At 37.0% G+C, this 21692-nt stretch overlaps 1 protein-coding gene and 1 pseudogene across 1 annotated transcript; both read left to right on the forward strand.

Annotated features, from left to right (window-relative positions):
• The first annotated feature begins 4582 nt into the window (after positions 1–4582).
• Positions 4583–5645, forward strand: LOC148297470 (uncharacterized; annotated as a pseudogene).
• A 7815-nt stretch (positions 5646–13460) lies between these two features.
• Positions 13461–16308, forward strand: LOC110773600 (monothiol glutaredoxin-S17-like). Its single transcript, XM_088247139.1, has 3 exons — positions 13461–13562; positions 14585–14644; positions 15844–16308. The coding sequence occupies exons 1-3, from the start codon at positions 13461–13463 to the stop codon at positions 16306–16308; spliced, it is 627 nt and encodes a 208-aa protein (XP_088103265.1).
• The last annotated feature ends 5384 nt before the right edge of the window (positions 16309–21692 follow it).

Raw genomic sequence — 21692 nt, forward strand, 5'->3', positions numbered from 1 at the left:
AATGTCCCTCAGTAGCATCATGCTCTGTCACAGTCTCCGGAGTCGTCCCATGGATATCTATGTTGGGTGGTTGGTGCCTAAAAATGTAGACACCATCGTTCTTCTTAGACTCATGGCCATTCACCCATCCATCCATCTGCATATGCATAGTCTTGGGGGGGTTAGCCAGTTTCCTTCCAGTAGCCATTTTGCCCTGTGCAGTTATAGCCCCAGAGTTGGGCTTGTAAGCATCTTTCACATTTTTCCCCTGAGTAGTCACCTTGCCATGCTCATTTAGCTTGTTATTAGAAATGTCGATCAAGGCTAGACGAGGTCCACCTTTAGTAGCCTTGGATTTGGTCCATATTTTCTGCCCAATACCAGCATCCCTATTAAATATGTCATCTTGTCCCATTTTTGCTTGGTCAACAAACTCAACCCCATTTGCATCCTTCTCACCAAGACTCTCCCCCTCGTGCCTTAGAGCTTCGAATCTCGAGCTTGTAGGATTCGGTTTGCCACTCCAATCTTTTCCTCCGTTTCTATTTTTCCTTCTTGGAGGTACAATCATCCAGGGGCCCCGTAGGCCTTCACTGACCAAAACATCATTCTCATTGCACATTTCTGCATCTTTGCCCATGTCTAAGTCATTGCCATTTGGGATAACCTTATCTGTATTGTGCACCTCACCATTCTTGTCTGATGCAGGTCTATTTGCCATATCGCAGTTATTCCTACTGTGTCCATATCTCCCACACATGAAGCTGATATCTGGTAGCCCTTCGTATTCGATATTATACCAAACATTGTTAATTTGTAAGAATGCCTCAAGAGGCTTAGAAAGATCCAACTCAATGCAAAAACGAGCAAACTTACCACAATTTTGAGAAGTGGTAAGGGTGTCAATTTTTAGTAGCTTCCCCAGTAGATTCCCGATTCTCTTAAGTGCCCACACATCAAAACATTCTAACTGGATGGCAAAGACTCTAATCTAGGCAGCCATTCAAGTAATCTTGTAGCAGGACAAAATCTAGGTACCCACTTTTGCATAATCAAATACTGGCCGGCAACAATCCAAGGTCCCCCCGTAAGCACAAAGTTGAGATCCTCCTCCAAGTCAAATCTGACTACGAAGTAATCGTTCACCAAGTCAACTAGCTTCCATCCACCCTTGAGGTTCCATTTCTGCTGCAGTTTCGTTAGCATATAATTATAAGTATGGGAACGACCCAATAACTTGATGATTAATGCATTTTGCCAAGGTTTACAGAGGCGAGACATTGCTCGTTTAGAGAATTTTATACTTGGGCCACGATCCCCTCTAGAGATCAACACATCTTCATCATCGTTGAGTTCCTAATGGGTTTCAATCAAACTATTAATATCCACCCCCTAATTCATCATTCGAGGCACCTTATTCATGAGAGTGTCACGGAAACTTACTGGAGTAGCAGCTATGTTAATCGTCGGATCGGCCCCCACATTACTTTCAGTTTCATCCGCATCCGTAGTACGGCTGCGTTTAAGGAATCAGAGGTCTGGTAAGAACCCAGGAGATCCATCTTCCATGGCCAAGGCAGATCGGGGTCTGCAGAGCAGCCTAAACCCTTGTTTCTTTCTTTTCGCTTCCTTGCTTTTCTGTTATGATATTTTTTAAATGTAATATTTTGCCATTTTAAAAAACACTTCTTTTAAAAATAAAATAAAAAATTAATGCTCCATATTAAGAGGGACCGAGAGATTTGAACACATGACATCGAATGGAAGGATAAGTACTATTAATTACTTGAGCTACAACTCCTTTATAAAGCCTTTTATCTTAATAGTAGTATACAATGCAAGCTAGTTTAATTGGTCAGTGCAATGTGTAAGGGCCAGTTTGGCATTGCTGTGCTGTGAAAATAATCGCTGTCAGATTTGCTGTGAGAGAAATCAGCTGTGAGGGAAAACAGTTTGGCGTTTAGTAAACTTTTTGTTAAAAGTGTTGTTGGTATTGATTTCCTCATAATCAGAAAATGATTGTGGCATAATCATTAAACCCAACGCCTCTTCAAAACTGATTCCTGCATAATCAGAAAATGAAAGCACCTCATTAGCTGCTTTCCCTTATAGCTTTCTCTCACAGCAATTTTTAATAATAAGTGATTTTCTCACAGTTTACCAAACGGGTTGGACTTCCCAAATTTTTTTTAAAATCACTTATCACCTCAAATAAGCAATGCCAAACGGGCACTAAGTCTTCTTACACGATTTTAATTCTCATTTTTGTAAAGGATTTTCAACCATTTTACCCCATAAACTATGACACTTGTAGAAATTAACCCCTGAACTAAAAAATCAGTCAATTTAGTACTCAAACTAATTAAAATAGGTAATTTAGCCCTTACTGTCAAAATTTTCTAATTCCATATACTTTTCTGTCTAAAAAGTCATGTGTCCTTCACGTGACTTACTATTTGATTTTTTTATTCTTATATTTAAAAACTAAAATATTGAGAAAACAAACGAATAAAAAAGAAAAATGAAAAATTAATTGGTTCTTTGCCGTTAATCAGTGCCTGCAAATGGCAACCAATTTGATTATAATTACTTTCAATTTCAAACAAACCTTCAATCAAATACAGCTTGGAAACCCATGTTGTTACTATGGTCTAGGCCCTCAAATATTGTAGCATTGTCCCAACTAGAATCGAGTTTGGTTAGGTCCGCCATTTAAGAAATAGACAAGCTTGAAATTGCGGAGTGAGCGTGTCACAGGTGGGAGCAGCTGAGGTGGGTGCGGTTGCTGAGTTAGGGTGCGGTAAAGGTGTCGGCGGGCAAGGCTTGAAGAGCAGGAGCTCGAAGAAGGTGAGAACCCAGTTCCCTAAGTTGGTGGCTCCAATTAAGGTGTCGATTATGTTGTTCAGTTGTTTGGCTGAGGCGGTCAGGTACGGCAGCGATGGAGGTGGAGGATATTGGGTGGTTGAGATGGGTTGTGGCAAGGGTGATAGGGCTGGGATGGGGGGGTAGAGGAGGAAAAGGTGGGTTGTGGCAATTGGCGGGATGGGGCTATGGGGAAGAGGGTGGGGTTTTTTCAAAAATTCATTTTTTATTTTTATAATTATAAATAACGTTATTTTATTTTATTTTATTTTATTTATATATTTGACTATTATTTTATTTCAAATTACAAATTCACCCTTATTACTAACGAAAAGGGCCCTTTCATTAAAAAAAAGGCTACATATAATAAAGCCCTTTTTGTTGTAAAAGAATATTGTGGAGCCCACACAAAGAGGATAAAGAAAATGATAGTCAAAAGATGAATTATGATGTTGGGGTAAAAACTTGAAGATGCTTTCACGGGAGGCCTTTCTAATTGCCTATAAATAGGCTTCTCCCTCGATTGTAAATTACACAACCATTTTCAGAGTGAAATTTAAGAGAGAGTGAGTAAGAATCTTGAGAGTGTGAGAGCTCTATCTTAGAAGAGTTGTATCAGTAAAAGAAAGTTCTGTCAGTGTAAAACCACAAGAGCTAAATACAATTCTACTCCCAATATTCAGTGGTAATTCCCATACTTTGATTATTTTATTTTGTAACACGTTATCAGCACGACAGTCTCTCCACTTTTAAATTTTCTCAGCTCAACACTATATGGTTATTTCTCTTTCTCCTCTCCGTCATATGTCTCCTCTCACTTTACTACTATGACGACATGCAAACTTTCTTTTTTGTGCTCTCACAATTTTTGTGTTGTTTCATCCATGTTTGTTTAATTTATTTCTTTGTAATGTAATTTGGAATGGCGCGGTTTTATACCCCATTCTGTTGTTTTATGGTGGTGTAATTTTCATTACCCATCACGTTGTAACACAAATTATCATAATAAAATGATGGTGTGATCTTAAAACCCATCTATTATATCTTGAACAGTGGTGCAGTTATATTGCCCACAAAATATAATATATTATGTGGTGGTTTTATCCCCACATTTACTATGGACGGTTTTCACCTCCTATATTTTTAGTGGTGGTTTTATCCCCACACTTATTTTATTTACTGTATGGTGTAGGTTTATTACTCATACGACAGTATTTATTTAAAGTGTGGTGCGGGTTTATCGTCCACACAACTGCTTTTATTTAAAAGTATGGAGCAGGATTAGTGCCCATACCAGCACGTTTACTTTACCGCACATTTACTTTTATTTAAAGTATGGTGCGGGATTAACGTCCATACAGCAAGCAATTTACTTTGTGAATTTACTTTACCGCACATTTACTTTTATTTAAAGTATGGTGCGGGTTTAAAGTCCATACAACAAGCATTTTACTTTATGAATTTACTTTATCGCACATTTACTTTCATTTAAAGTATGGTGTGGGTTTATCGTCCATACCAGCAAATTTATAGCACTTTATTTTTAAAATCAAAATGAGGGCCTGGAGTTCCTCAAACAAGTACAGGGCCTGAAGTTCCTATTATTAAATGGCTTAATGTCCCAGATCCCGAGCCTAAAATTTTGGGTAAAATATGCATGATATCTTTGGCTTGAAGTTCAAAAATATATTGAGCCTGAAGATTATTGCGAATTCTAATGCATCTCATTTTTCTTTTGAAGATGGCGAATTTGGCAAAATTGGAATTCGCTCCCCTAGACATTTCTGGGGACAACTACCTATCATGGGTCCTGGATGCCAAGATCCATCTGCGTGCTAATGGCCTTGGAAAAGCAATTGAAGATGGAAGTGATGCATCACCTGAGGAAAATGCGAAGGCCATGATTTTCCTTCGCCGCCACATTCATGAAGCGCTGAAAAGTGAATATGTGGTGGTTGATGAACCATTGGTTCTGTGGAAAGCTTTATGTGAGAGATATAATCATCAGAAGACGGTCACTCTCCCAAGAGCTAGATACGAATGGACACACTTGAGATTTCAAGATTTCAAGACAGTGTCTGAATACAACTCAGCTATGCACAGGATCACCTCCCTTATGAAATTATGTGGTGAGAATATCTCCGAGGAAGATATATATGCTTGAAAAAACTCTGAGTACATTCCATGCCTCAAATGTGCTTCTGCAGCAGCAATATAGGCATAGTGGTTTCACGAAGTACTCAGAACTTGTATCTTGCATCTTGTTAGCTGAGCAGAACAACGAGCTTGTATTGAAGAATCACCAATCTTGCCCAACAGGCTCAGCACCACTTCCTGAAACAAATGTTGCATCTCGGGAAGTGAATGCCACCTTATCTCGTGGCAGTATCCACAAACGTGGGCGAGGAGGCAAGCGTGGCCGATGGCAAGGGAGTAGAAAAGATCGTGGTGCCCATTCATATGGCTTGGGGCCAAGGAACAATCCATCCACGAATGGCAAAAATGCATCCAGAAATAAGGGAAAAGCACAGACAAGCCATGTGTCCAGAAATGATGAAAGCACTTGTTACAGATGTGGTGCAAAGGGACATTGGTCGCGTACATGCTGCACGCCGAAGCACTTGGCGGATCTTTATCAAGCTTCACTTAAAAACAGGAAAGTGGAGACAAATTATGTTGTACCAGATCCGCCAGCCATAGACGGCTCATCGGAAATATCGCATCAGTTAGACAAGATGCATCTAGATGTTTCCGATTTTGTTGCCGGAAGGGGGAATGAAGTTTATGGGTCCGAATTGGATTAGATTCCTTCATGTACCATTTGTATTATCTGAAGCACTGTTTTTTTTTCTTGTCTTCATTTCAATCCAATAAAAGTGGTAATGTTTTGAATGATTGTTTATTGATTCAACTTATTTTATTTATTTGAAGGCATGGATATAAATTATGGATGCCCCCAAATCAAGAGCTCTAGCAAAGATATTTGTCTTGCAGACAATGCGACTACTCATACAATCCTCTGAGATCGAAAGTATTTTTCAAACTTGATGCTTACAAAAGCAAAGGTAACAACCATATCAGGTCCTGCAGATCTGATTGAAGGCTCAGGAATAGCCCAAGTTATGTTACCAAATGGAACAATACTGTCCATTCAAGATGCCTTGTATTCATCTAACTCCAGAAGGAATCTGTTGAGTTTCAAAGATATACGTTTGAATGGCTACCATGTTGAAACAAAGAATGAGGAAAACATGGAATATCTTTGCATTACTTCCAGTGATACCCAGAAGCATATACTAGAGAAGCTTCGTGCGCTCTCATCAGGATTATACTATACAACCATACGGACAATTGAGGCACATAGTGTCATGGACCAGAAGTCCATTGACTCAAATACTTTTAAGCTTTGGCATGACCAATTGGGTCATCCTGGATCCACCATGATGCGTAGGATCATCACCGACTCTAAAGGACATCCCTTATTGACAAAACACATTATGGTATCAAGTGACAGCTTTTGCCAAGCTTGTTCACAAGGGAAGTTGGTGATCAGACCATCACAACCAAAGGTTGATGTTGAATCCCCATCATTTTTGCAGAGAATCTAAGGGGACATTTGTGGGCCTATTCATCCTCCCTGTGGACCATTTCGGTACTTTATGGTCTTGGTGGATGCATCTACCCGATGGTCACATGTTTGCCTTTTGTCCACTCGGAATATGGCATTTGCTAGGCTCTTGGCTCAGATAATTAAATTGCGAGCCCAGTTCCCAGATTATCCCATTAAGTCAATCAGACTCGATAATGCTGGTGAATTTACATCTCAGACTTTTGATGACTACTGCATGTCGCTAGGCATTGACGTTGAACATCCTGTTCCCCATGTTCATACTCAAAATGGCTTGGCTGAAGCTTTAATTAAGCGTCTTCAATTAATAGCACGCACATTGCTAATGAAAACAAAGTTGCCAGTTTCTGCTCGGGGATATGCCATTTTACATGCAGCATCACTGGTGCGGTTAAGGCACGTTGCCAACAACCAATATTCTCCAATACAACTTGTGTTGGGTAATCAACCAAACATTTCACATTTAAGAGTTTTTGGTTGTGCGGTATATGTGCCTATTGCACCACCGCAAAGTACTAAGATGGGCCCTCAATGCAGATTGGGAATTTATGTTGGTTTTGATTCGCCATCTATCATCAGATATCTGGAGCCCCTGACGGGTGATATCTTTAGGGCACGGTTTGCGGATTGTCATTTTGATGAGACAATTTTCCCACTATTAGGGGGAGAAAAATCTGTTCCTAAAGAACAAGGCAAACTCGTTCTTGAAGAACGACGTGAATTATCGTGGGACGTACCCACTTTGTCTCATCTCGATCCTCGTACCGCTCAATGCGAAAACGAAGTGAGAAGGATCGTTCACCTCCAAAGCATTGCAAATCAGATGCCAAATGCATTTAATGATGCAACAAAGGTGATGAAATCACATATCCCAGCTGCAAATGCACCTGCAAGGATTGATGTTCACAATGGACAAAGCAATGCGCCAGCAAATGGCTCATCTGTTGCACGCCTGAAGCGTGGCAGACCACTAGGCTCAAAGGACTCAGTTCCTCGAAAGAGGAAGTTGATGGCCAAAATGAATCCAAATGAAATAAATGGAGAGCCCATAATTCATGATTCAAATTCCCCCCAAGAGGGACAGGTACTTCCTGAAAAGGAAAATGTCCTTGATGAGACACGTGCTCCTGAAATGGCAGCTGTACCTGAAAGTCAAGAAATCTTCATAAATTATACATCCATTAATGAATTGTGGAACAGAAATGAGATAATCATCGATAATATATTTGCATTCTTAGTGGCTACTGAGATCATAAAAGATGATGATATTGAGCCTTGCTCCATTGATGAATGCACACAGAGACAGGATTGGCCTAAGTGGAAAGATGCAATCCAGGCAGAATTAGACTCTTTGGAAAAAATGAGTGTTTTTGGACCCATTGTTCCAACTCCACCCAATGTGAACCATGTAGGTTACAAGTGGGTATTTACAAGAAAGTGCAATGAGAAAAATGAGATCGCGAGGTATAAAGCACGACTTGTTGCGCAAGGTTTTTCACAAAGGCCTGAAATTGATTATGGGGAAACATACTCTCCAGTAATGGACGCAATTACGTTCCGTTACTTGATAAGCTTAGCGGTTTCAGAAAAACTTGAAATGAGACTTATGGATGTCATTACTGCATATCTGTATGGAGAGTTGGATACATACATATACATGAAAGTCCCAGAAGGACTTAAGCTGCCTGAAGCAGCCAGGAATAAACCACGGGCTATGTTCTCAATCAAATTGAGAAGATCATTATATGGGTTAAAACAATCTGGGCGAATGTGGTATAATCATCTCAGCAAGTATTTACTAAAGGAAGGATACACAAATGACCCTAGTTGCCCATGTGTGTTTATTAAGAAATCAGAGTCTGGATTTGCGATAGTGGCGATATATGTCGATGACATGAATCTAATTGGAACTCCTGAAGAGCTCCAAAAGACTGCTGATTATCTCAAACGCGAGTTTGAGATGAAAGACCTTGGAAAGACAAAATATTGTCTTGGCTTACAGATTGAGCACAGTGCTTATGGAATTTTGGTGCATCAATCAAATTATACTGAAAAAGTATTAAAGCGGTTTGGCATGGATAAAGCCCATCCACTTAGCACTCCAATGGTCGTTCGGTCGCTTGACACTAAGAAAGATCCATATCGTCCAAAAGGGGATGTTGAAATGGTCCTTGGTCCAGAAGTATCATATCTTAGTGCAATAGGTGCTTTAATGTACTTAGCACAATGTACCATACCTGACATAGCATTTTCAGTAAATTTGTTAGCAAGATACAGCTCTGCTCCAACAAGCCGACATTGGACCGGCGTTAAACATATTCTACAATATCTTCATGGAACGACAGACATGGGTTTATTCTATTCCAGTGAATTGACCAATGCCCCAAGTATTGTTGGGTATGCTGATGCAGGATATCTCTCTGACCCACATCAAGGACACTCACAAACTGGGTATGTGTTTACATGTGGAGGAACTGCAATCTCATGGCGCTCAACAAAGCAAACATTGGTAGCCACATCTTCCAATCACTCAGAAATACTTGTTCTCCATGAAGCCAGTCGTGAATGCGTTTGGTTAAGGTCAATGATTCATCACATCCGAAGCACATGTGCCTTGCCCTCAGCAACGGACACTACAACCATCCTAAATGAGGACAATGCAGCCTGTATTGCTCAAATCACAGGAGGGTACATCAAGGGTGACCGGACCAAGCACATATCACCAAAGTTTTTCTACACACATGAGCTTCAGAAGAGTCAAGAAATCAAAGTCAGACAAATCCGTTCAAGCGATAACCTGGCAGATCTCTTCACCAAGTCTTTGCCCAAGTGCACATTCCAGAAGTTAGTGCATGGCATCGGATTACGACAACTCTGCAAGCAATCAAATTGGAGCATGCAAAATCAGGGGGAGCATTCAAGAGTCCTCTAACACAGGACGTAAGTGCGTTGTACTCTTTTCCTTCGACTAGGGTTTTTCCAACTGGGTTTTCCCTAGCAAGGTTTTAACGAGGCAACATGAGCGCGTTACTCTTATGTCCCAAATAAAGTTGTACTCTTTTTCCTTCGCTTAGGTTTTTTTTCCCACTGGGTTTTTCCAGGCAAGGTTTTAATGAGGCAACTAGTCTAGGGACATGTGGTCTCCAAGGGGGAGTGTTGTAAAAGAATATTGTGGAGCCCACACAAAGAGGATAAAGAAAATGATAGTCAAAAGATGAATTATGATGTTGGGGTAAAAACTTGAAGATGCTTTCACTGGGGGCCTTTCTAATTGCCTATAAATAGGCTTCTCCCTCAGTTGTAAATTACACAACCATTTTCAGAGTGAAATTTAAGAGAGAGTGAGTAAGAATCCTGAGAGTGTGAGAGCTCTATCTTAGAAGAGTTCTATCAGTAAAAGAAAGTTCTGTCAGTGTAAAACCACAAGAGCTAAATACAATTCTACTCCCAATATTCAGTGGTAATTCCCATACTCTGATTATTTTATTTTGTAACACTTTTCACAATTCCTAATAATTCATTTGAACTTTGGACTTCCATATTGAAATTCTTGAAGTATTCACAAACTTGTCTACCACAAGTTCCACTTGCAAATCCATAGCAACGTTTAGATTTGGATTTTTTCACTCGTCCAAAAGAATCAACCTTTTATACATGAGGAAGACCATCTGCATCCCATCCAAACATATATAAATATATCCCTGAAATAATTCTTGTGTCAATTTTTGCTAATCATGAATATACTTATGGGTTATTTTTGGTGCATCATGGATGCCATTAACTATTTTCTCGAATGATGTTAAGTAGACCTTCACATAATCTAACATATTTTCACAATGTATGGAATTGTGAGAATGTGAGACATTTTACTTTCACATTCTCACACGCCCCTGTATTGGGATGTCAGAAATCCTCGTGGCGGCGGGTCTCCCACCCTAACGAGGGGAGATTTCGAGCCAAAAAGGGTATCAAGTACGGGGATCCCCCAACTTGAAAAATCCCCAACAGGTATGGGGCGGGGATGGTATTGACGTCCCCGTCCCCGTCCCTGCCCCCTAACCTAACCCAAAAATATATATATGTTTATATTTATGATAGGATTAAAAACACACCACAAAGTAGCATACAAATATCCTATTGATTTTCCTTATTAACACTAAGATTTGTCAATTGTAGCATATGAAAATAAGGGTCTTTCCCGCAGAAGATTGTTTTTATCTAACTACTTAAAATGTCACAAAGACTGGGCTGCTGTCCTTACTGACCAGCCACCGAAGAATAATTATTAAACCTACTTACACCTATCTAAAGTCTACGAAATTTTATACGCAGATACTAGACACGCAGAGCTAAACGCACACAAATTTTTGGGATTTTTAGAGTTGATTTGCTATATAAATTAAATCGGATAACAGCAGGACAGAAATGGATTTTGAATTATAAAAACAGATTGTATTTCACAATTAAGAAAATGAGTTAGGGGAAGTGCTATCCACCACCAAATAATCATGCAACATGTTATGTTTCATTCAAATTCCTTTTATTTCCTGATGAAGATGCTCAAGTTGGCTCAATGTTAGAACTCAACCTATTACCCTTTCTTAAGTAGTATGTTAAGAGAATGACGTTTTCAACTTAACTTAGTCCCTAACATGCAACCTAGATTGGCGTGTTCATAGATTTAACAAGTAGAAATCATTAAGAACGAAAAGGGTTTGAGTCATCACAAGGCATCGTAAGTACTGGCGTTGTCTTACTTATCCTAGAAATTGATTCACATGTTAATCACAATTAACAAGAACTACTCTAGAACATATGTAGGTCCTCATTCGACAAGGGCAGGCACACACATATTCATAGCATTAGAATTCTAAATATGCTTACTAAGTATGCATCCGTAGAAAACACATAAAGAATTCATCAATGAGACAAGTAGTGAAGCAATTTTCATCCTTTCATAAAAGAAGTTGAAACGAAATGTCATAACACATTTGCAATCATATCAGGGGCTTCAAAACAACCCCTAACTACTAAGAATTTAGCTACACATTATTCTTAAATAAAACCAAAAGAAAGACATGAGTTTGAGAAGGTAAAACCGAAAGAAGAGAATGCCAAGATTTTCTCCTTCCTCCTATCTTGCCCAACGTTGCTGCCTTTTCACTCCAAAACTGACTTCTTTTTTCTCCCCATATTCCCCCCTCTAAATAGCAATTTATTGATGACAATAAGTGAGAAAAATGGTAAAACAATTGTAACTCTTTGGGCGGCCTTTATGCCCATTACTCCCACCTAATCCTCATCTTTAATTCCATTTCCTCAGATATGTGAGTAGGTGTCCGTTGGCTTGTTCTTGGCTGCATCCGTTTTGGCTGCTAGATTCATTGGGTTTATTGCTTTCCTTGCAGTTACAAACTGCTCAGCCTCTTGTGGACCTTTCAGTGTTAAAACGGCCATAACTTCTTCTAGAAAAATGATATGAACAATCCGCGAGCTGCTCCAAAAATAGACATCTGTAGCTTTCCAAGCATATAAGGCACGTTCTCTAATTCATTCTGAGCTGTTCGCAACTTGCTTCCAAAATCAGCTGACGAATTTGTAACTTAAAAATCCTACTTATGCTATTTTTCTTTTCTTTGCTTGACAGATCCTACAAAACACAAAAATAAAGTAAATAGCTCAAATATATAAGGAACTAACTAAGAAAAGGCAAGTGAATTTGATGTAAAATATATATAAATATGAGCTTGTCAATTTAAATATATAAATAATTAATTATAATATTTATGTTTAACCCTAAGTTAACCTTCCTCTCCTAATTCTTCCTAATATATGTTTATAATTATAATATTTGTGCTTACTTAACTTCGGTCAAATCTCACTTTAACCCCCCCCCCCCCCAAAAAAAAGTTAAAGTGGCCTACTTAACCCCATTGATCGTGGTTTCATGTTCTACTTTACACCCAACCGTCATCTCCATTAATAACTCTGTCAGTTTTGATGATGTGGCATGGTTATTTTAGTCTTTTTACCACAAGTGATGATGTGTCATGTAAAGGGCCTACTTTTTTGTTTAAGTGGAATAAAATATATAATAAAATAATGTAATTACTTGTTTAATTTAAAAAATAAAAAATGGAAAAAAATTAATAAATGAAAGTCTTTCTTCTCCATCTCTCTCCCATGACCACCCTCACCCCTAACTTCATCAACGACCATTGTAAGCCTGAGTAATGAGATCTTTGTGGGCAGAGGTCAAAATCATGGGCCAAGTAATTGCTTGGACAACTGGGCTTCTTAAATCCCCCAAATTATTTACAAAATCACCCAATAACCCTAGCCCTACTCTACTGTAATTTGCATCAAAACCCTAACTAAAACAAAGAAGTTGAAAATTTCAGAGAAAAATTTTAGAGAGAGAGAGAGATCATGCGGCACTAATATTAGTCTTCGGGGTCGTTGAGGAACTAGTTCTCGGTGATCTTCAATTCGGTAACGTTCACTTTCGACTAGGAAGTAGACGACGTGTCATTTTTCTTCCTGGGCTCCTCGGGAGGGTCATCCTCCTCATCAGCCCAACGCTTTTACTCCGGTTTTGCAGGCATTGTTTGTTGGCGTTGCTGTTTAAGCGGTGGTAGTGCTAGAAACGTCAGTCTCGACCATGTGGTGGTTAGGGTGGCTTTGGGTTATGAAGTTAGAGGAGGGAGAGTTCGAGGGAGAGAGATTGAGAAGAAAGATTTTTATGTATTAATTTTTCCAATTTTTATATTTTTTTTTAACTAAACAAGTAATTATATTATTGTATTATATATTTTATTCCACTTAAGCAAAAAAAGTGGGCCCTTTACATGACACAATTTGGATGTGTTGAATGATAATTTAATATGAAACTTAATGTTAAAATAAAAAAATCGGGGATTCGGAGCGGGTATGAGGGATAGTCCCCCAACGGGGACGGGTACGAAGATTCCTCGAAACCTATTAAAGGAGGATGGGTTCGGGGACGGTGGTGGGGATGGAGAGCAAGGACAAGGATGGTGCTGTCATACCTGGCCCCTACCCGACCCATTGCCATCCCTACCCCGCATATGTGGTGAATTTTCAAGCCTAACACGTAGACAACACATATTGGGTGACGTAGAGCACGTGTGGCTGTTGGACTTTCACACTTGGGCTAACCCGCTCTGATACCATGAAGGAAGTTGAGGTTCCCCCATTCCCTAACAAATGACCCAAAAAAAAAAAAAATCTCGGTTTTAGGTGCTTCTTGTGTCAACTCCTCCTACTCCTTTTTTTTAAAAAAAATCTTTTTTTAAAGAATAGGGATACAACTTTATTGAGAAAAAAAGCAACACGTTTAAAACAAAAAAAAAGATATATGACCAACGTCAAGAGGAAGAAAGCAATAGTGTTAACTGCTTGTTTTTTTTTGGTGAAAACCAAGGTATCCCCGGCGCGATTGCGGGGACTAACCCTCGAGGTACTGTCGGGCGCAAAGCGGGGACCTCTCCCAACAAAGTCTGCTCTATTCGCAAGCGCCTGGGATCGAATCCAGGACCTCTTGTTTAAAGGATCCAAGCCCCTTCCACTTGGACCAACTCCTGTTGGTGTTAACTGCTTGTTTTAACTTGTTGCTTCAGAACCAAAAAAAAAAACTACAAAGATAGTGAAATATAAAAATAACTATAAAAAATCTACAAAGATAGTGAATATTTATAAAACAAAATACCTACTACGTTAATTTAACTTTTTTTATATTAAAATTTCGCTTTTATTATTTTATTTCATATTAATTAAGTTATCTTGTTTTAGAAGTCTAATTAATAAGGATATTTCTTAGTATTTTGAAAGTTTCCGTAAATTCTTTGGAAAAAAAAAAGGTTTCCCTAAATTATGCCTTCATATATAGTCTATTTTTTCTTTCTTTGTCGCCATCTCTCTCTTGGTTTTTGTGCGTTTGGGAAGGTTTAGAATTTGGAAGCGTGGTCTGGCCCTTGAGGTGTGAGGCTTGGAAGCACATGGACGAGGTCTTTGCCCACTTTTCATCTCTAACTGGGTTTTTTTTTGTGGTGTTATGTTTTTAACCTTCCAATTCTTGATTAATATTGTACGTAGATTGAAGCTGAAGAACAGCCTGAGCCTTATTCGGTTTTTGATGTGTCTGCCTTTGTGAAGGTATGCATAGTATATACATGTTTGCTTGCTTACTTGTTGTTGCTGTTATGGATAAATAAAGGGAGATTCTCCAGTAAGTATTTAAGTTAAGAATTTGTTACATACTTCGAGTCTCGGCCATTGAATTGTATATATCTATAAAACAACCAATACATCTAATGGATGCAATTCAACGTCCAAAATTAGAAGTATGCAATATTGCAATATTGGGGTATTGTGCAATAATAGAATCAATCAAAAGAGTAATTACGAAGAGAATTTAGGCAAAATCAACTTTATAAGCATCTTCATCCAACAAGCCATTCATTATATAAACACTAGTATGGCGTCCAGTACACTACTCCTCATCTGATCCGAATACACAAATGAAGTTCTCTGAACTTCAATGGCGACTCTGCTGCTCAGATCAGTCTGAAAACCCACAGAAGACTTGTGGGTTTTTAAAATGGTGTAGAAAACAGGATCATAGATGTAATTTGAGAGTTGGAGAACTGGAATCTCTGAAATCAGTCACACAAAAATTGAACTCGTAAGAGAAAAACACAGATTGAGAGAAACAAAAAGATGAAGGTAATGAAGAATTTAACGCCTTGCAGAATTACACATGACGTCACTTGAAGTGTTTTAAGGAATGTGAGAGCATTGGGGGAAAGGGTACCGTAGAGAGAGAGAGAGAGAGAGAGTAGAGAAAGAGGTAGTGGGGCCAACGCCGAAGAGAGATGTGAACCACCCATCCCTTGTTTTTATTATTATCAAACCATCTATTAGTTAGTGAATGGGTTACAAATAATAGTGATTATTTCTCAATATTGTCATAGTGAAACCTTTATCAATTCAAACGACTATCCACCCCCAAAAGTGATTACTAGATCCGAGAGAATTTTAGATGGTGTTATTTTTTTTATACTACAACTTGAGGTGTTTATGAATCATGTGCTCAAGCCTGAAACTGTTGCGTTTTTTCTCACAGGATTTATGATCCAACAGTTTGGAAGATGAACTAGAAAATTAGATGTCCCATGCAATATAACGCTTACTTTAATTGAATAACTGGAAATGCATGTAAGTATGAGTTGAGTGATGAATGGAAAAAGAATTTTGCTGTTGATAAACTTTTGTTGTTGGCTTGGGTTCTACGATTGTTCTGTATCTTGTTCTTCTCCTGGTCATTTTTTGTTTGTGTTTTCTTTTGTTATGAGGGAAATGTCGTTGATACATCAGAAGGTGTAGATCCACCTAGTTTGGCCACTAAAGTTGCTAGGGTTGTTGCTGCCAGCCTTGGCACAGTCCAAGAGTTAGTGAAAGAAATTGAATCTTCTAAGGAGCAAATTCAAGCTCAAAATGGCCTTGATGATGCCTTGAAAAGGCGACTGCAGAAGCTGATTGACTCTAATCGAGTCATGCTTTTCATGAAAGGAACCCCTGAGGAGCCCAAATGTAGATTTAGCAAAATGGCTGTTAAAATTTTGAAGAAACATAAGGTTGAATTTGGAAGTTTTGATCTTCTTACGGACAATGAAGTCCTGGAAGGGATACAGAAGTATTCTAACTGGTCACTATTACCACAGATTTACTTCAAAGGGAGGGCTCGTGGTTTCCGTCACATAGGAACTTTAATGAAAGGTTGCTCAAGTGAAAGCACAGGAGAAAATATTTTTTATTAGAATGCACAATAGAAAAGTTGCACAAGAGAAAACACTGAACTATTGTGAAATGTGATTTTGATAGCAGAAAATATATTGAGGCATTTGCAATGTAATGTTTTGATTTTTAAGGGTGTTCATTTGCCTGGCTAATTGTTGTTTCTTTTATGGTAGATCATTTATCTTTTACAAATTTCTAACACTCTTTTGGTTTGAGCTTATATTATTGTTATATGGTTAGTGTTCTTTTATTAGACTGTCTGGCATGTTGTATATATATGTTAGAGCAACTTGTACATTTAGTTGTGTTTCCATGGAACACAAAACACTACGCGTCATACAAATTAGAAATTAGATGAAGCCATTGAACTGTATAAACTCATCAAATATGTCTTTTTGGGCAAATTCTGATCAGATAGACATCTTACTGATCAAGAGCTAGAAACCCTTGATATAGAGGAACCATGAGCTTAAAGTAACAAAATTTTGTAAACCTTCTCTGCTTTTTTTTTTTTTTTTTGGTCTGAACCACGAGGTGGTTCTGGATGGGCCCCTATTATGGGTGGAACCTTTTAAGCCTGAACCACAACCTAGACTAATCCCCGCTCACACCGGGTCGCCCCATAAGGGGTAAAGTGCTGGCCAAAGTGGTGACTTCATACGAGTGCAGGGATCGAACCCCTGACCTCTCTTAAGGAATGAGAGTGCCGAACCACTCACACCAACCACATTTGTTAACCTTCTCTGCTTTTTCAGTAACGAATGTATCCTCTCTTTTTATTTTTATTATTTATATTTTTTTTGGGTATATGAAAATGTGTAACATGTGGTCTATGTACCATGGAAAGGTATGATAATGTTGCACGTAGCTGATGGCAACTTTGATTTCTTCTTCAGGCATTCCATTTTACGTTAAACATGCAAGTGGGTGAACATTATTCCTCAAATAATGTAAGTTTTGTTTGACGAATATTTTAACGTCAAATAATGTATGGGTTTATGAGCCAAATATTTTTTTTCACAAGCAAAGTCAAACAGGTGATCAATTAGAAACAGACAATATGGAATAATGCGTATGATAGCATTGCCTTACTATTATAAGCATTTGAGAAAGATTAAGGTTCCCCATGCCTTCTTTAACTAGGGGTGGCAATTTCCGATACTGCTCGATACACTCAAAATTCACATTATTAAATTTTTGAGTCAACTCGTCATGATCTGTTTAATAAATGGGTAAGTGTTGGGGCAATTCACCAACCCACTAAAATACATATGTAACCCATTTATTAAATGTGTCGTGTTAACCCATGTAATACCCATAACCTATTTCTTTGTTTCTTTATTTATTTTCTTCATTTTTCTCATTTTTTTAATATAATTTTTTATGTCTCTTTCATACAAATAGAGAGGTAAAATGTAATAGCTGCAATTTACTTGATTAAATTATCAACATGGTTTTTTTTTTATGACCTTGTGAATTTAAGATGTGAGTTATTGTTGCTTGTTTATTTATTTAAAAAATTCTGTCTTTTTATTTGTTTTCAATTATTACCCAATACTCAATTTGTGCAAGTGATTCTTGTATGGGTCATGCAAGTTATTTTTTCATATTTGTTTTTAATTTTTACCCAATACCCAATTATGCAAGTGATTCTGGAAAGAAAAAAACATAATAAACATCAAATATAGCAAAGCCACCATGGGTCAATGGGTTTAACCAACCCCAAGGCAACCATGAAAATGGGCTTGGAGGTTTTTGGTTTGCCCATGACAGCCTTGGAAACGACCTTGTAGAGAAGAAAACTGCATGGGAAAAATGACATCGTTTGCCCAAGAATTTTTTTATTATAAAATGACATGGCCAAAACGATGCCTTTTTGGACTAGGCATTTAAAATAAAAACCCCTTCAGTGCCCCAAAACCCACCCCACCCGATATCACCCCCTCCAAAACCCCAAGTTGTAAAATGGGTTTAAATTTAAGGAATTGGTCGCAGTTTTTGCGTTCCTATAGCTAAAATAATAAATTTGGTGAATTATCTAGAGTATGTTTTATTGGGGCTTTGTTCTTTATGAAGTTTATGGTCGTTTTAGCTTTGTCATTTGGTTTGGGGATCTATTCTTTTTCAAGTTTTAAATTTAAATTTGTCATTTGGTACCAAATTGAATCTTATTGCCTGGGTTTATTAGTTTCGTGAGGATTTTTGTCAATCTGTGTACATTATTTGGTTTCAAAAATTAATCTTGTTTTTGGGTCTCTCATGGCCCGTTTGGTATCTTACTCAAAAATCATGATTTTTATTGTAAAACATGAGTTTTTAAATACTGATTTTAAAATCTAAAAACATTGTTGGTATTAAACTCAAAAATATTTTCAAGATCTAAAAAAAATTAAATTAAAAAAAGAAAATGAAAAACCCTAATTTCCAAATTGAAATTAACCAAAGAAAGGAGAGAGAGAGAGAGAGAGAGATGAAACAACCTATAGAGAAGAAAACTGCATGTGAAAAATGAAGTCGTTCGGCCTAGGAAATTTTTTATAAAATGACATGGCCAAAATGACGTCATTTGGGCTAGACATTTATAAAAAAACCTTCAGCCACCCAAAACCCACCCACCCGATTTCACCCCCTTCAAATCCCCAAGTTGAAAAATGGGTTTAAATTTGAGGAATTGGTTGCTGTTTTTGTGTTGATGAATTATCTGCAGCATGTTTTATTGGGGCTTTGTTCTTCATGAAGTTTATGGTCGTTATAGCTTTGTCATTTGGTTTGGGATCTGTTCTTTTTCAAGTTTTAAATTTAAATTTATCATTTGGTACCAAAATTGAATCTTATTGCTTGGGTTTATTAGTTTCTTAAGAATTTTTGTAAATCTGTTTGCATCATTTGGTTTCAAAAATTAATCTTGTTGTTGGATCTCTTAGGGCCCGTCTGGTATCCTACTCAAAAAAATGAACTCAAAAATCATGATTTTTTTTTAACACATGAGTTTGTAAATACTGATTTTAATATCTAAATTTTTTTTTTGGTATTGAACTCCAAATATTTTCAAGATTTAAAAAAAATTATAAAAAAAAAAGAAAATAAAAAACCCTAATTCCCAAATTAAATGTAACAAAAGAAAGGGGGGGGAGAGAGAGAGGAAAAAAAACCCTTAAAATCACTTCTTCATTTTTATTTTTTTTTCAATAATGTGGTGTTTTTGAGTTTTTTTTTTCGTTTGGATTTTTAAAAAATGGCCCTACCAAACGAGTTATTTGTGCTTTGGACTTAAAATATGTTTTTGAGTTTATAAAATTGGATCTACGTAGGATACCAAATTGGTCCTCAATTTCTCTAGGATTTTTTGTCAATTAGTCTGCATCATTGGTTTGTTCCTAATATTTTTTTGTGATAAAATCTGTATAAAATTGATGAATTACCTGCATTTTTTCATTCTAACTTCTAATATCCTCCCATAATCTAATTTTTCTCGTCTCTTTTTGTTTACACTTTCATTAAGGCTTGTGTTTTGATTAATTGATTAGGGCTTTATGTTTTGATTAGTTGATTAGGTCTATTTTTTGATATTTGATAGTTTTGGATTGTAACATCTTTAATTCAATAAAAGATTGAATTGGTAAAAAACCAGTGGTTTCAACCGATGCTCACACCCATCAGTTGGTTGAGCTCTTCCATATCCACCCATGTGGGAAAATGTTCGAAATTCATAGGCATCCAATAAATATTTGTGTAACACCCTTCCTCTAATCACTTGTACTAAAAGATTTATAAAAAAACCTTAAAGTCATAAGTAACTCAACCCGTGGAGAAATTTTTTACCGAGTCAATACTAACTCAACCCGTTTAAATTCGTTTTTTCTATAGTGTCAACCCATAACAGACTATTTTATTTAGGTTAATGTTTATAGTTGCATTGCTTAAATACAAGGTTAGAAGTACATAAAAGAATAGGACAAAATCATAAAATTCAAATGAATTAGTGTGCCTAGTGATGTCAAACAAAATGGACTGATTGGAATGTAATGATTTGAATTTTGACTACAAAAATATATTAGTTTTTCTTTTATAGGAATAACAATAGATTAGTTAACTAAATACAAATTATCCGAAATGGATCCCGATCTTCTGCTTGGATTCTCTCTGCCATGATCTGCTTGACTTCTTTCCTGCATACACCACCTTAATAAAATCTAATCCAAGGGTCTTTAAGTTGACACATCATCTTTGAAACAAAACCCAATTTCCTCATAATTAAGAAAGAAAAAAACCCCTAATTTAATGGTAGGTATCGTCATGGTAGACAAAATCCAAGCAGAGAATCCGAATCCATTTTAGATTTTAGAACCCTAATAAAAGGTAAGATTTTGTATTTATATTGACTAGATACAATGAATAATTTGAACCCTATGTAAGTATTTGGTATTGTTAATAATCCAATAAAAAAAATTCAATTGTATAATTTTAACTGTTTCCTAAATTTGAAATCATTCCTCTGAATAGATTTAATCATACAGTGTATCTAATCATTCAATTATGTTCAATATTACAATGTATCAAATCCAATATTTTGGACAAAACTACAGTAAACCCCTCAACCTATAGGGTCATTTACGAGTTCATACCTGATTTTGGGGATATTACCGGTACATACTCAACGTCACAAAACCTTACAATTGTATAATTTTAACTATATTCCTAAATTTGAAATCATTCCTCGAAATAGATTCAATATTACAATGTATAGTCATTCAATTATGTTCTAGTTGGTAGTTAGTTTTTTCTAACCAATTTAAGGTGGTTGTTAAAACACAAACAAACTATTTTAAAAATAAAAAAATAAAAAAAATAAAAAAAAGAGACCTAGGGTCCATTTGGATCAAATGATTTAAAACAAGAGATTTAGAAGTGAGTTCTTAATTTTTTATTATTCAAACTTTGTTTTTCTTCTAACATTGTGAATATAAATATCATTAAACCAAAGGTTGGCTGGTGTATGACAATAGAACTAAATATAAACTATACTGACAAAATGCATTGAACATAAAAACAACAACTATGACACGACTACCCTAAAAATGGGTGCGGAGCCATAACTTCTAAGTTTCGGGTCATTTAAATTTGAAGTTTGAATTGTGAAGTTCAATCGAAGACTTAAATTTGGGATTAAAGCTCGAATATCAAGTGAATTGCAAGAGTGAATTGCTATATGCATTGATGCTTCATATAAACCATACCCTAAAACAATCTATAATTCATTTTGGGTTAAAGTGGTAGAAATTGAATTGGCTTTACTTACCATGCGTCAAGTTCACATACCTTTCAACTTTTCACTCGTACTTACACGTAGCACTTGCTGCTTTGACTCCAATCAAGATTCAAATCAAAACTCAAAAGCTCCAAT

The sequence above is a fragment of the Prunus avium genome, chromosome 1, assembly GCF_965620075.1.
Source record: "Prunus avium chromosome 1, drPruAviu1.hap1.1, whole genome shotgun sequence".
NCBI classification, from domain to species: Eukaryota; Viridiplantae; Streptophyta; class Magnoliopsida; order Rosales; family Rosaceae; genus Prunus; species Prunus avium.

Excerpts from the sequence above, each read along its gene's own strand:
- LOC110773600 (XM_088247139.1), top strand. The coding sequence starts at position 13,461 with ATGGGTTCGGGGACGGTGGTGGGGATGGAGAGCAAGGACAAGGATGGT. Across the intron at positions 13,563-14,584 it reads ATCCCTACCCCGCATATGTG|ATTGAAGCTGAAGAACAGCC; the intron begins GTGAATTTTCAA and ends TATTGTACGTAG. Across the intron at positions 14,645-15,843 it reads ATGTGTCTGCCTTTGTGAAG|GGAAATGTCGTTGATACATC; the intron begins GTATGCATAGTA and ends TTTTGTTATGAG.